At 40.5% G+C, this 14,125-nt stretch overlaps 1 protein-coding gene across 1 annotated transcript in view; it reads right to left on the bottom strand.

Moving 5' to 3' along the window:
- Window positions 1-14,125, bottom strand: part of COG3 (component of oligomeric golgi complex 3) — a 74,612-nt gene that overhangs the window by 30,310 nt on the left and 30,177 nt on the right. The window contains exons 14-16 of the mRNA XM_054446350.2: window positions 8,693-8,798; window positions 2,270-2,394; window positions 227-316 (exon numbers count right to left, since the gene is read on the bottom strand). Coding sequence (XP_054302325.1) covers window positions 227-316; window positions 2,270-2,394; window positions 8,693-8,798 — 321 coding nt within the window. The remainder of the gene's footprint in view (window positions 1-226; window positions 317-2,269; window positions 2,395-8,692; window positions 8,799-14,125) is intronic.

Genomic DNA, 14,125 nt, shown 5'->3' with positions numbered 1-14,125 from the left:
CTAAATACCACTTTTGGTACTTTAGCAAAGTTGGACTCTCTTATATAGTACAGTCTTTATTTAGCACTATAATGAAATAACAGTTTCTCTCAAAGAGCCTCAAAATTCAATCATGTTAAACAAATCCTACTGCCAAAACAGCTTTAAACTTCTGTGCCTATAAGTAAATGCTATATTCCACAATATTTTACCAGGAAACAGGATTTCACCTAACACTTCATCAAACCTTGTTTTTGCTGATAGACTCTGACGCTCCCAGTAAGGACTGAATGCAGGCAGACAATGCTTCCTGTGATAATCCTTGGAACACTGCCCTCTGGTGGAATAAAAGAGAATAATCAGCCTGTGGCACTTGACAAAACGAAAAAAAAGGAAAATCCTAGGCTGTAAGTGCAAATGACAATGCCTGCTTGCCCTCATGGTTGGATTAATTTACTACTTGTATGATCCTTCCTGGTTTCCTATTCCAATGCAACCTTTCTAGACCAACACATAGGTATGTAATATGCAGTCATCTCTGGAAACATTCATGTGACCATTCAATAAATATTGATTAGCATGCTAGGCACTGTGCTAGATGCTAGAAATATAGGCAGGCATGGTTCTGACCTCATGGAGCCTTCGCTCCAGCACGATCTCATATGGGGCTGTTTTTTAAATCTCTAAAACCAACTTTAAAACAAACCCTCAGTAAATCCACTTCTAAAAATACATCATAATTGTATTTTAGGAAATCATGTACATGGCTCTTCATTACAGTATTATGTAGAACAGCCATAAACTGGAAATAACATAAATGTTCAAAGACACGGGACTGACAAATAAAATAGAACTAAATCTAAATTATAGAATACTGTTTATGAAATCAAAGAATGCTGAAGGAAGCGGTGAAATTCATAATGGAGTTTAAAAAAAAAAAAAACAGGTTACCAAATGGTATGGGCAATATGATTCTTAATTTAATTCTGCCATTACTATCTTCCCAGAGGTGTGGCATGGTGGTTGGACCAGGACTCCTGTCAGTCCCCTTGCTTCCCTCCCAGCCTCCACTCTACATAAATATGAGCCTATTCATTATTAGGCCACTGTCCTGGGCCCTGGTCTCCAACTTGATGTTATTCTCTTTTTACATTGCTTCTCCCCGTTCTGTGGTTTCCCACAAGGCTATTACTATAGGAAGGAGAGATCAGAGCTGCCACCTGCTGGGTCACTAACCCTGCCTAAGAGAGCTTAAGATGAGCAGCTTAGACCAAGACCCTCGCCTTCCCTTGCTCAGCCTTAATGTATTTTACACTGGATTGTCTTTCCTCACCTTTGATCGGTAAGACTAAAAGTGTTAAGATTTGAATATAAGCTATGTGAAAAAGAATAAGCAAGCCTAAGGCATAAGACAAAACTGGCATAGTGACCTCCTCAGGCCTACCTACTATTAAGCTAAAATCCCTGTTAAGCACCCTAAGAGGCTTTATTTACTAGAGTCTGTGATGACAATGGGTTCTATGTGGAATATGCCTCCTGCGTATTTTCCTTGGGATCCTGACTCCACTGCAGGAAGTTGCTGAATCTTAGCCTAATATCATTATTCAATAAACCTAATGGACACCCTGGGGAGGAAGAGATGCCAAATGTCCAAACCTCTCTCTGGAAGAGATCTCAGGCGCTGGGCAAAAAGGCTGAGACATCTAAGTCTGTAAAGGTGATCTGGGCCTGTCCTTAAGAGTCCCAGAACTGGGAAAAAGGCACTTTTGGTAGCCTTTCAAAATCTATAAGCACAAAGCCCAGCAATTATGCATTTTAAATTAAATATAGAGTAGTATACATTCTACTTACCCAATGAAACAACTGTACAGTCCTAGGACTCCGGTATAAAATATCTCTGTGGTGTAAGGGTAAATGCATACTCCTTTTGAAGCATATCCTTAAGAAATAGTGGCATCTACACAATTCATTACATGACTGCTGTATTTAATCATTGCTCTAAATGCAGTCAGGGTCTTCTCCTCAGGAATGCACATATGAAACAGTCATGCAAAATTTGCCCACAATTTTGAGGTGTCCATAGACTCCCCAAAGCCCATTACTGAATTATAAGTTTCTATAGAAAGTTCAGGTTAGAAATTCCTAAATTAGCTTGACCTCAAGTTACTTCTATATCTAAAAATCATGATTTTAAGAATATCCAACAAAATACTTTATCAAGATCTTAAAATGTAAATTAAAAAATATTTCAAGTGAAAGAGCAAGCAATTCACAGTAAAGATACACGTACATCTATGCATCTGTATAATTTGGAGAGACAGACAAGAGTTCTTCGAACTGTAGGATACCACATTCCATGAAGATCTGCTGGAGAAATTGTGGTCTGTGGTCTAGGATTGAGGGATTCTGTTGAACCTAAAACCCAAGTGGAAAAGAAGACACATTTCACACATGTGGATATTTGTCTTACAATAATTTACATGGCAACTATAAACTGCTTATTCTCATTAGCTGTCAATAGCTAGAGGGCACCAATTTTTTCCCACCTCAGTTTTCATCAAGAATACCCTAAGAAATCTAAATCAGTGACAGGCGAGATTTAACACAGTAAGTGAGAATACACATGAATATGGACATACATACATTCCAGTTTCATATATATATGCTCAACCCAAGTTGCTTTTCCCAAATTGTGATCAATAATCTTTATGGAACATAGGAAAAGCATAATCACATTATAGAATGCAGCCATTAAAAAGGAGGCAGATCGGCCGGGCACAGTGGCTCACGCCTGTAATCCCAGCACTTTGGGATGCCGAGGCAGGCGGATCATGAGGTCAGGAGTTCGAGACCATCCTGACCAATGTGGTGAAACCTCGTCTCTACTAAAAATACAAAAATTAGGCGTGGTGGTGTGTGCCTGTAGTCCCAGCTACTGGGGAGGCTGAGGCAGGAGAATCGCTTGAACCTGGGAGCCGGAGGTTACAGTGAGCCAAGATCTCGCCACTGCACTCCAGCCTGGGCAACAGAGTGAGACTACGTCTGAAAAAAAAAAAAAAAGGAAGCAGATCTCTATGTAGTCATGAGGAAGGAAGCAGGTGGGAGCCTGTGGAGGTGGGGGAGTAACAAGAAAACAAAGCACTTCTAAACAAGGGGATTAATCAAATTAGGTTCACCTGTCAGCCTGTCTTCCACACTCTGAGTCAAATCACATACAGGCCTAGTTAGTACATCCAATTCCCAGGTGACCAGAGCGGGCTTCCCCCCACCACTGGGAAGGTCAGAAAAGGCAGACTCTGGCGACTGTGAGGAAGAGCAGGTGGGGAGTATGGTTGAGCAAAGACACCTCTGTAAGGGAAGTACAATCACTTCTGGGTCGAGGGACCAAATTTCAAATGAAGCACGAAAAGTGGAGCTGGTATAATACTTTGAGACAACAGGTGATATTGAAAGATGGACTAGGCATTAGAGGCCATTAGCAAACTCATTAAATTTTTAGTGCAATAATGGTTTATTGTTAAGTAAAAGATGTCATTATTTTTTGGAGATGCTGAAATACTCAACGGTGAAGTGTCAATGATGTCAATAATTTAAAATAGTTCAAAAAATATATATTTACACACACACCCCAATGCATACACATATATGTGTATATATGTGTGTATATATATATGTGTGTGTGTGTGTATATATATATATAAATATATATAAAAAATAAAATGTTAAGTCTTGAATCAAAGTTGTGGGTATGGGTGTTCATCATTCATCTTTCTTTCAACTTTTCTGTATATTTGGAATGTTTTCAATAATAAGAAAATAGAAGTAGATCTATGATACACTGGTAATAAGTTACAGAGCACACATTAATTCCTTTTTATAAATGGTTATAGCAGCACATGCTTACAAGAAGGCCTGGAGGTTGTATAGCACAGATTTGAGGGGAACAGGATGAGGGAAATGTTGAAGCTTAAGTGCTTTCTTTCCTTTTTTTTTTTTTTTTTTGAGATGGACCTAGGCTCTGTCACCTAGGCTGGAGTGCAGCGGCACGATCTCGGCCCACTGCAACCTCCGTCTCCTGGGTTCAAGTGATTCTTCTGCCTCAGCCTCCTGAGTAGCTCGGACCACAGGCTCATGCCACCACACCTGGCTCATTTTTTGTATTTTTAGTAGAGACAGGGTTTCACCATGTTGGTCAGGATGGTCTTGATCTCCTGACCTAGTGATCCACCCACCTCAGCCTCCCAAAGTGCTGGGATTACAGGCATGAGCCACCACACCCAGCCTTTTTTTTTTCTTTTTTTCTGAGACAGAGTCTGGCTCTGTTGCCCAGGCTGGAGTACAGTGGCACGATCTCAGCTCACTGCAACCTCCGCCTCTTGGGGTCAAGCAATTCTTGTGCCTCAGCCTCCCGAGTAGCTGGAATTACAGGCATGTGCCACCACACCCAGCTAATTTTTGTATTTTTAGTGGAGACGGGGTTTTGCCATGTTAGTCAGGCTGGTCTCAAACTCCTGACCGTGGGTGATCTGCCCGCCTCAGCCTCCCAAAGTGCTGGAAATTACAGGTGTGAGCCACTGTGCCTGGCCAGTACTTTCACTTTACAATTCTGTAAGCTTTTTTTCCAAAAACAAGTACTACTTGTATAATTTTTTTCTCTCTCTCTCTCACCACTCTTTAACTTGTATAATTTTTAAATTTCTTCCATAAGAGCTCACTTTAAACTAACATTTAATTTGTATTAAGTTTCTTAAAGAAAAAGAATAAACAAATTACATCAAAGAATATTTAGGAGATGAAATATTTATAGTTTTCCTTAGGAATATGGTATGTGCAGGATCCCTTCTTCAAAATAAAGTGCCAAAAGAATTCTCCCAAATAAAAGTTTAGTCAAACAAATGTGTTTAAGTACTTTAAAGCCAGAAGTCGGCTTGTGTTCATTTTTTCCCTTTCCTATGTAACTAATACTAGAGTTCACCGGGGCAAACCATCAAAAGCCAAGTGCCCTCTGGCTGCCTCTCCTGAGGAGCAGAGCAGGCCCCGGGACCAGGGCTTCTCCCACAGCCCTCCCGCACGTCTGCCTCCGTCGTCCTCCACGGGCCTCACCTCCCCCTTACTTGCTCTACATACAGAACAAAGCTGTACTTTTTGAGGTACTGATAACTGGTCTCTTCACAAGATGGGTCCCTCCACCAATCTGCCCTGACACCTCCTTCTATGCCATGAACTTCACATCATTTAAAGCCCTCCTTTCAGAGGCTTCTCATTCTCTCACTTCCAGCTTTAGAGGTGGGAACCAGGGAACCAGGAAACCAGGAAAAGTGATTATGACGTACTCTTTTTGGTTTTGCTCCACTTCCTACCTGACTCAGAGCCTTGCTTTCCACCCCAAGTTCTATCGCCATTGTGATAACACTGATAACTGCACAGATGACGAGCTGTTCATCCTTACCTTCTCAACCCCGAAGACTTTCTCTTCCATCCTCACACGCCTACCCCAGGGGCAGATTTTCTTAATACTTGCAGAATCGCATTCTTATTACTTTCTACAGACTTCCTTCTTCCTCTCAACTATTCCACCTCTAAAGTTTTAAAACTTAGCATGCCACTTTACAACTACAATGTTCTTGAGATTTCAATCTTCTCACCTGTTTACGCAAACTACACTGCCAACCCCTCCTCCTCTGACATCAATCACACTCTCTCACTTGCCCACTTCTGACCTCGCTGGCTGTTCTTTCTTGGTGGGCTTAGTTTACTCCTCTATCTCCATTTGCTCCCTAATGTCAGCACTGGCTCAGTTTCTCTCCCAAGACGTCTGCTACAGTCACTCTACAATCTGTCCTAGGATGATCTTACACAAGCCCAAAGCACCAACTACACCTCATCCTTTATTTCTACATCAGTCTTTCTCTCTACAGCTCTAGGGCAGTGCTGTCCAATAGAAATAATGTAAATCATAAATGTGACACAGTAAAACGTCACATTTTAAGAAGTAAAAAAGCTAGCCAGGCGTGATGGCATGAGCCTACACTCCCAGCTACTTGGGAGGCCGAGGTGGGAGGTTAGCTTTAAGCCCAAGAGGCAGAGGTTGCTGTAAGCCAGTATCATGCCACTGCACTCCAGCCTACCCGACAGAACCAAACCCTGTCTCCAAAAAAAGAGTAAAAAGAGGCCAGGCACAGTGGCTCACATCTGTAATTCTAGCACTTTGGGAGGCCAAGGTGGGAGGACTGCTTGAGCCCAGGAGTTCAAGACTCATCCTGGGCAACACAGCAAGACTCCGTGTCTATTAAAAAAAAAAAAAATGGCTGGGCATGGTGGCCCATGCCTGTAATCCCAGCACTTTGGGAGGCCAAAACAGGAGGATTGCTTGAGCACAGAAGTTCAAAACCAGCCTGGGCAACACAGTGAGACCTCATCTCTTCGAAAGAAAAAAAAAAAGTAAAAAGAAAGCAGGATTGGCCAGGCACAGTGGCTCACACCTGTAATCCCAGCACTTTAGGAGGCCAAGGCAGGCAGATCACTTGAGGTCAGGAGTTCGAGACCAGCCTGGCCAACACATAGCGAAACCCCATATCTACTAAAAAATACAAAAATTAGCTGGGCGTGCTGGTGCGCACCTGTAGTCCCAGCTACTTGGGAGGCTGAGGGAGGAGAACTGCTTGAACCCGGGAGGCGGAGGCTGCAGTGAGCCAAGACTGCACCACTGCACTCCAGCCTGGGCAACAGAGTGAGACTCTGTCTCTCAAAAAAATTAAAAAAAAAAGGAAGCAGGATTAATTTTAGTATATTTTATTCAATCCAATATGTTCAAAATATCATTTTAACATGTAATCGATATAAAAATTACTGAGATATTTTCCTTTTTTTTTTATTTTTCTGAGATGGAGTCTCACTCTTCGCCCAGGCTGGAGTACAGTGGCACAATCTCGGCTCATGGCAACCTCCACCTCCCAGGTTCAAGAGATTCTCCTGCCTCATCTGCCCGAATAGCTAGGATTACAGGCGCATGCAGCCACGCCTGGCTAACTTCTGTATTTTTAGTAGAGACGGGGTTTCACCATGTTGGCCAGCCTGGTCTTGAACTCCTGACCTCAGGTGATCCGCCCGCCTCAGCCTCCCAAAGTGCTAGGATTATAGGCGTGACCCACTGCACCCAGCCTGTTTTCCATTCCTTATATCATACTAAGTCTTGGAAATCTGGTGTGAATCTTACACAATTATGGCACATTCAGACTAGCCACAATAACAGCACATTCAGACTAGCCACATTTCACATGCTCAATGGCAGTGGCTACCATATTGGACAGTACAGCTTCTAGAACCATATAATACAGACCTTCTCAGTTGTTCCACATGGACCTTATTCAACCCTCACATCTGAGGTGCCATCAAATTCTACTGATTCAAACTTCTAACCATATCCCTCATCTCTGTATTTCTCTCCATCCCCCCAACACCATCCTGGTTCAAACCACCTTTATCTTTCAGATGGAAAAACATAACAACTTCCTGATCAGTCTCTACAGTTCTGCCAATAACCCATTACTGCCTCATTGTAATGCCAGCAATAGGTTAAAAAGTAGGCTTTAGTGGGGAAAGAGAAAACGCACAAGTCCGGGGTTGGCAAGACAGAAATGTACTCTCGTCTCTCCAGTACTCATAAAGAGGTATACTAGGACCAAGAGGTATACTAGGACATGGTATGGGTTCTATTGCAGAGGAGGAAATTTCAGCCCTCTGTGGGTCCTCCCTCCTACAGGGCGAGCATGATAAAATGGCTTTGTCAGATGGGCAATATCCAGCTGCTTGACAGTCTGGATTTAGTGTAGCAACTGTTTATAGAGTAGACTCAGAACACCTGATGATGCCCTTCACCTGGGGATCTTGAGGTAGCTGGGGCTCTTTAAAGCCCATGGTGTTACAGTACCCACCTTCCCAGTCGTCCTATGGGGAGCTAGGCTTTAGGGCCACTCTTATAGCTGGGTGGGGAAGGGATGGCTTACTTCCCATCTAGCTTGCTATCTAGGTCCCTAATGAGTATCCAGGGTGATTCTTGGGACAATTTTGCTCCTTGTATAACATGTACCCTAGTCCAAGCCATCCCATACAACTGTGTCAATAATATTTTACTCCAGTCCCAGACACTCAGTCTGTTTACAAAATGCAAATCTGATGGTCCAGTCACCATGATACGCTATGCCAGCTAGAAGTCCAAAGGCCATGAGACTATCACATGACATCTATCCCTATCTGGCCTATTTTACCTGCTCCTTCCCCACATACAACCTGGGCCCAAACATACCAAACCACTTGAATTATGCAAAATAGCCATGGTTTTCCATTCCTGCATGCCTTCCTACATTCTATTCTATCTTAAACAAACTTACTTCACCTGGCTCTCTCACACTCTGTATAAACACATTATAGCTCTCAGACACCACACCCCACACTGAGCCCACCTTCCCACACACAGAGCTCATCTCCCTTCGCAATTTCCATGCCCCTCATCCATGGTCCAAGGGCACCCTGTGCAAACCATTAGCATCTCACTCACCACTGAATTCTGTCTGTGGCTTGGCAATCTCCCCCCATAAAGTGTGGGCTACTCAAAGGCACAAGTTGTTTTTCATGCCTGGGACAGGACAAGTCCTCAGTAAAGGTTTGTTAACCCAAATGAATAAATGCTGGCAGTTAAGACATCATAACATACCAGATTTTGTCAGACTGTTAGACTCTCCTTCTTCTAAGTGAACATCTGAAAACGAAGCTTCTGAAGGTACCTTCTTCTGTTCATCTTTCAAACTCTGTGCAATTTGCTGTATAAAGAAATCAGAAGGAATGTTATCGTTTTCAGCAGTGTTTGGCAACATGAACATGTTCTTTATACAAAGTACATATATATTTTTTCAACTTGACATTTGGAAACTATTCAGATTTAAGACTGGATACATTCTGAATATCAGAAATGTTTTTGTTCAAGTAACTGGCCAATCCAAATAACAGGCTTTTTCTTTATGTGATAATAGCTACAATATGCTATTTTTGAAACAGATATTTTTTAAAAATTAGCATAGACTCATTGCCTAAAGAATATCATGCAGTATACAAAGGAGGACACCAACTACTAAATTAGTAATGAAAATCCCACTAATTTACATTAATTATAAAGATGGAAATACACAGAAATGAAGACCTAACAGTCATTTAGTTACTGTCAAAAAGAATGGCCAATCATAAAAATGAGACAATGGACTTTGGGAATTCCGGGGCAAAGACTGGGAGGCGGGTAAGGCATAAAAGACTCCATATTGGGTAAAGTGTACACTGTTTGGGTGACAGGTGCACTAAAGTCTCAGAAATCACCACTAAACAACTTATCCATGTAACCAAAAACCACCTGTACTCAAAAAACTATTGAAATTAAAAAAAAAAAATTAATGGCCAGAGAATTGATTAGGAAACAGACTCCCTACCACACAGGCCAGTCCACTCATTCTGCATGCAGAAATTGGAAAGTACAGCTAATCCCTAACCAGCATGCAGATGTCACAGCCAGACCACTCTTATACCCCAGTCCCTCACCAAAAGAAAAACAAAGTAAGCACATTTACCGCAAGTGGTTACCCTTAAGCCAAAAGGTCTACTACACAAGGGAGCATCCAGGATACAGGCCATGTAATGACTGAATAAACATACCAAATATACCACTAAACTACACTGGGAGGGGAGCACATAGAAAACTTTATCACCTAACATCCTATCAGACACAGCAATTAAAACAGGCATTCTTATCTATAATACAAAAACTGATATTCCTAATGAAGGCCAGGAGGGGAGGAAAAGGAGGGAGCACCATTCGCTATATCAGGCTGGGAAACAGACCTAGTCTTCACCATACCTGCTTTGTGGCCCTCAAAGTCAAGGCAGCTCCTGCAAATGGACCACCCATCTGCTCCCTGTTGTTATCCGCAATACCAAGATACATAAAGATAATTCCTGCTATGGACCACAGCAAAGAAACAGCCCCCACTGCCTGCCCTACAAGGGGATCTGATCCCTGCAAGGTTGATTCTGTATATTATTTAAAAAGTAACAACATATAAATAATTAATATAACTAGCCAAAATGCAATAAGTTTAAATAGAAGTCAGAGGAAGAGATGTGAGTTTAGGAGAACATCCTCAAAACAGGTAAGGGCATATTTCCAGCCTGTTAACTTTAAAACGAACATACCTATTATTACACATTTATCCACCTAGGCATTGAAATAAATTAGGTTAAGTCAAAATGCTGGTGAGGATGTGGAGCAACAGGAATGATCTAGTACACACAAGTATTTCTATGCTGTCACCTGAGAGAGCTTAAAAGCTACAATACCCCTGTAGCAACGAGCACACCTAATGCCCAGATCTGTTTCTAATACAATCCTTCAATAAAGGAACCAGCACTCCTTGAAGAAATGGTCGATTCTAGGACAGAGACAGGAAATATACTGATGCACCTGAAGTTCTTATAGTGCCAGGAAATAACGAAGTTCTCAAAATAAAAAATCTACATAAATGAGTATGTCAAAAGGACATAGGAGCCAACTGAAAGAGCTCCCAGTGGTGAAAGCTGGAGCAGCAAAATAAAGTACCAGTGAACTATAACCCAAAGTATGAATAAATATCCGTTAAGTCCACACTGAATCAGTAAGTGATTGAATCAACAAATTGGAAAAAGAGACAAATCTCCCTTACAGATAAGTTCCATGTATTTATATAGATACTTTGCCCTCGAAAAAGGTAGAGCACAACCCACTCCTTGAGCATGGGTTACACATGGGACTTCCTTCCAAAGAGTACAGTGTGGAAAGTGAGGAAGAGGAGTAACTGCACGGTGGTGAAACCTGACAACACTACTTCAGCCAGATGGTCAAGTTCAATATCAACAGTGAACATTTATGTTGAAAGGCTATACCCTTAATATGATGTAATAACAATGGCATTTTACACCACTGTGGTTTTCCTCCCAAAAACCCAAAACACTAATCTAATCATAAGGATAACATCAGACGAATTCCAACAAAGGGGCATCGTATAAAAAGCTTGAAATACTCATGACAACACTATAAACCAGTTCTCAACACTGCTAAGTCATCAAAAACAAGAAAAATCTGAAAAACTGTCACAGACAAAAGGAGCCTAAAAAGACATAAAAACTAAGTGCAATGTGGTGTTGTAAATGGGATCCTGAAATAGAAAAAGACATGAAAAACACTAAGAAAATCTGAATAAACTATGGACCTTAGTAAATAAATACCAGTGACTCACTACTGGTTCATTAATTGTGGCAAATGTATCACACCAATAGAAGATCTTAGTAATAGGAGCAACTGGGTGCAGGGTATATAAAAACTGTACCACCTTCTCAATTTTTCTGTAAATCTCAAACTGTCTTACAATATAAAGTCTATTTTAAAAATAAAAATAAAAGAAATTAGGACATTTGACATCCAAGAAAAGCAGTCTAAATAGAAACAGGATAGTATCTGAGCCACATCTGACAACTTTAACAACACAGATTGGCACTTTGTGACAAAAGATATGCTGATGAATACAGGATACACTTAGGAAGAAATTATCTTTAATCTATTTTCCACAGATATTTAGGTCTATAGCACTCCTTAGATAAACTAATTAAGCAAGATTAGTGTTTAGACCTGGCAAAAATTAGATTACATTTTTTTAAAATTTAATAGCTTACAGATTTCTCAAGATTATATTTTTTTAAAACATGTTAGAAACATGAAGACTTAGCAAAATTATTTCAAGGGACATTTTTTAAATTCACTAGCATCAAAACTGCCTCTGGAATTTTTCAAATAAAATAATCAGGCCTCTAATATATATATATATATTTTTTTTCTTTTTCTTTTTTTTTTAAGGCAGTGTCTCACTTTGTGACCCAGGCTGGAGTACAGTGGCACAAGGACAGCTCACCCCAGCCTCCATCTCCCGGGCTCAGGTGATCCTCCCACCTCTGCCTCCTGAGTAGCTAGGACTACAGCCGCCACCATGCCTGCCTCATTTTTGTATTTTTTGTAGAGACGGGGTTTCACTGTGTTGCGCAGGCTAGTCTTGAACTACTGGGCTCAAGCGATTCGCCCACCTTGGCCTCCCACAGTGCTAGTATTACAGGTGGAGCCACCAAGCCTGGCCAAGACTATTTTTAAAAAGTCAAATGTTCTGTTTTTAAATATTTCAAGGGTTAAATAAATGACAACAGCCACTGTCTCTCATATGACTACCAGCATTAAGTGCTTTCTGGGTCATTATCTTTACTCTTACAACAATCCTCCAGGGTCAGTATTACGCCTGTTTTATAAATAATTAAACATACTAATAAAAGATAAGAAAGAGCTACTAACTGGGCTGGGATTTGTACCCAGGTCTATCTCACTCTTACATTTCCCCAATGCCATGCAAATGGCAAACTTATATGGGCAAAAATCTGCAGATCTATATTTAGAATCAAATGTCTGACAGCAATCTCATTATATATCTTAGTAGGATATATTCTAAGAACAAAAGTAGTATAAAAATCTTGAATTAAGTTTGCTATTAGTCATGGCATTAGTGTTGTAATTCTGAAATTATTTTGCGTATGTTGTAACTTGAAGCAAATGAGTAAATACATTAGAGGTGCTAGGAACCAGGGTTTCTTCTGTGAGACTGGAAACACGAATACGAGATATGGGAAAAGGAAGAACCCTGTGGAACTGGATCTGAACTGGAGATTTCAGTATGAACTCATGATATTTTAAAATGTATATTTTCTAGCTCTTTAAAGAGGGCTAGAAGTAATCCACCACTAGAAATGAGCACACCTAATACTCAGATCTTGTTTTCTAAATACCACCCTCCTTCCCCTTAAGGAACCAAGGGTTCCTGGAGAAAGAGCTGACCGTAGGTCTGGAGCAAGGAATGTGAAACATTCCTGGAGCAAGGAAAAGGTGAATGCCTGGATCATCTTGGGCAAGAAAACAAAGGACTCTAGATTGACCAAGAAAAAAATAAAGAAGATTCAAATTACTAGAATCATATGGCATTGCAAGGAGCCCAAAATAGCCAAAACAATTTGAAAAAAAAAAAAAAGAACGAAATAGCAAAACTGCTTCCCAAGTACAAAATTTATTACAAAACAACTGTAATCCAGACAGTCTGGTGCTAGCACAAGGATAAGACATAAAAGATGAATGGAATAAACTTGAGAGTCCAAAAACAAAACAAAAAACCATTAATCTATGGTCAACTGATTTTCAACAAGGGTGCCAAGACCATCCAATAGACAAATAATAGCCTTTTCAATAAATGATGCTGGAACAATTGGATAGCCACATGCAGAAGAATGAAACTGGACCCCTACTTCACATCATATACAATTTCTTGAAATCGCTTGAACCCGGGAGGCAGAAGTTGCAGTGAGCCAAGATGGCGCCACTGCACTCCAGCCTGGGTGAAAAGAGTGAAACTATGTCTCAAAAAAAAAAAAGACATCTGAAGGACAAATGGGGAAATTTCAGTATGGACTATATATAAATAATATTATTGAATTAATGTTAATTTCCTTAAATACAAAAATGATACTGTGGTTATATGAACAATTGTCATTATTCTTACGAGAATAAGAACTGAAGTACTTAGGAATGAGGAGTCATGATGTCTGCAACTTTCAAATGGCTCAGCAACACACACACACAAAGAGTTAAAGTAAATGTGATGAAATACTAACAACTGGTGAATCTGAAAAATAAGTTCTAGATACTTGATGATATTAAGGAACTACACTGTTTTTAGGTGTGATAATTATATTATGGTTGTGTTAAAAATAAAAATGCCCTTAACTTTTTAGAGTTACCTACTGAAAAGTTTTTTTTTAATTTTGTTATTGTTGTTTTGCTTATTTAACCTCTTGACTCGATATCTTTACTCATTGGTTTCTGCTACTTAGAAGGAGTAACCCAGAATCTATTAACCTTCAGGAGTGTAAATTTATATTCTGTCCTGCTTAGCCTTCAGTGGTCACACTTTTTTGTTGTTGTTGTTGTTGTTGTTGAGACAAGGTCTGGCTCTGTCGCCCAGGCTGGAGTGCAGTGGCGTGA

Source organism: Pongo pygmaeus, chromosome 14 (genome assembly GCF_028885625.2).
Source record: "Pongo pygmaeus isolate AG05252 chromosome 14, NHGRI_mPonPyg2-v2.0_pri, whole genome shotgun sequence".
Lineage (NCBI taxonomy): Eukaryota > Metazoa > Chordata > Mammalia > Primates > Hominidae > Pongo > Pongo pygmaeus.
The sequence above is the reverse complement of the archived record's forward strand: the minus strand, read 5'-3'. Positions and strand labels throughout refer to the sequence as shown.